The 1,480-nt window shown below is 69.3% G+C and overlaps 1 protein-coding gene and 1 non-coding gene across 3 annotated transcripts in view; one reads left to right on the top strand and one right to left on the bottom strand.

The window, feature by feature from the left end:
- The window catches only part of LOC146584676 (ras-related GTP-binding protein A), a 15,795-nt gene extending 15,443 nt beyond the window's left edge, over positions 1-352 (bottom strand). Inside the window, exon 1 of one of the 2 annotated variants that reach the window (XM_085324364.1) lies at positions 342-352. Coding sequence is in view for 1 of the 2 variants with exons in the window: in XM_085324362.1 (XP_085180488.1) it covers positions 212-336 (125 nt within the window). In the remaining variant the exon portion in view is untranslated. The other variant, XM_085324362.1, reaches the window with a different exon arrangement.
- A 312-nt stretch (positions 353-664) lies between these two features.
- On the top strand, positions 665-736 carry TRNAE-UUC (transfer RNA glutamic acid (anticodon UUC)). Its single transcript has one exon. It is a non-coding gene; the product is annotated as a tRNA-Glu (tRNA).
- Positions 737-1,480: the final 744 nt, after the last annotated feature.

Below are 1,480 nucleotides of genomic sequence, written 5' to 3'. Positions count from 1 at the left end.
CTGCCCGCCGGAGGCGGAGGGCGCAGCGGGCGGCGAGGACCGAGCGCCCCCCCGCTCCAGGCCAGGCCTCAAAGCCGCGGCCTCGCGTGAGCCCGCCGCGCCGCCGGGGTCTCGCCCGCTCCCGCCGCAGCGCCCGGGACCCCCCGCCCCCCCCAGCGGCGCTCACGAGACCCAGCGCTAGGCGGCCGCCGCCGGTCACGTGAGCGCTCACCCCGCCCTCTCCCGCGCTCCCGTGCCCCCCGCCGTCACGTGACGCGCCGCCGCCAACGGCAGGGCGGGCGCGGCTGAGAGGGGGAGGGCGGAGGAAGGCAGCAGCGGTGAAGCTCCGGCCGCCATCTTACGTATGGGCAAACCGCTCTTCCCGGGGGGGTCTTTATGGAGGCGGCGGGAGGGGGGCGGCTGCCGCGGAATGGCGCGGCGGGTAGGCGCAGGCCGGGCGGCCCCGAGCGCCGCTCGTCGCCCGGCGAGGCGGAGGCCCTGCGGTGCCCCGCCGTGCCCACAAGAGCGAACGGGCGGGCGTGCACGGAGCGGGGCAGAGGCCGGTCCTGGGCCTCGGGGCAGAGGGCGGCGGTGCGTCCGGGCGGCGCCGCTGCCTCGCGCGCGGGTGGCGGCGGCGCGGCGGGCGCGCGGTATGAGCCGCGCGGAGGAGGTGGCTGTCAGCGCCTCCCATATGGTCTAGCGGTTAGGATTCCTGGTTTTCACCCAGGCGGCCCGGGTTCGACTCCCGGTATGGGAAGTGTCAGYTTTTTAGCCCCACGCGCAGTGGGACGCCCGTTCCTCGGGCCTCCCCACGCGGCGCAGCGGGACCGCGGGGAGAGACAGGTAACAGCGACTTTGTTGGGATTTTCCTCCAGCCCAACGAAGAAAGATGGGTGCCTCTGTTTCATAAATTGTTTAAAAGCCCCTAGCTTTTGTTCAAAACGGGTAGTGTTCTGCTGCAACTCTGGCAGCAAAAATCTGCTAAGAGAATTTTTAAAAACAAACATATAGTGAGGTTGTAAGAGCCATCCCTTATGAAGGAAATTTTCTTCGTGAAGCTAGATTTCTCAGACAACGTGTTTATTAGTATCTAGGTACTCCGACAGGGAGGCAGAGGAGCTACGCTGCCTCCCCGGGCTGCCTCCCCAGAAGAGAGGGCTTCCGAACCGCCCAGCCGGGGCAGAAGCGTCCTGCGGGCTGCACGGGGCGGGGGATCCTCTTGGGCCTCCCCCAAAGCTGSGAGACCACGACAGTGGCAGTCCCCGGCCTGGGAACGCGGTGCGCTGGCACCAGCCTGCAAAGCCGCACGCCGCAAAGCCCACCTGCGCGCTGGACAGACAGACAGACGCGCGGCAGGACAGACAGGCCTTCGCCCGCCCGCCCCCCGGACGCAGTCGTCTGTGCGCGTTCCTCCGACAAACTCCTAATTAACGACGTCTCCCGGCCAGCGTCTTTCCAGACGCCTGCTGCCCGCAGAGCCGCCCCGCCCGGGCCGGGAGGA

Source organism: Rhea americana, unplaced genomic scaffold (genome assembly GCF_003343005.1).
Source record: "Rhea americana isolate MKP2758 unplaced genomic scaffold, rheAme1 scaffold_90, whole genome shotgun sequence".
NCBI classification, from domain to species: Eukaryota; Metazoa; Chordata; class Aves; order Rheiformes; family Rheidae; genus Rhea; species Rhea americana.
The sequence above is the reverse complement of the archived record's forward strand: the minus strand, read 5'-3'. Positions and strand labels throughout refer to the sequence as shown.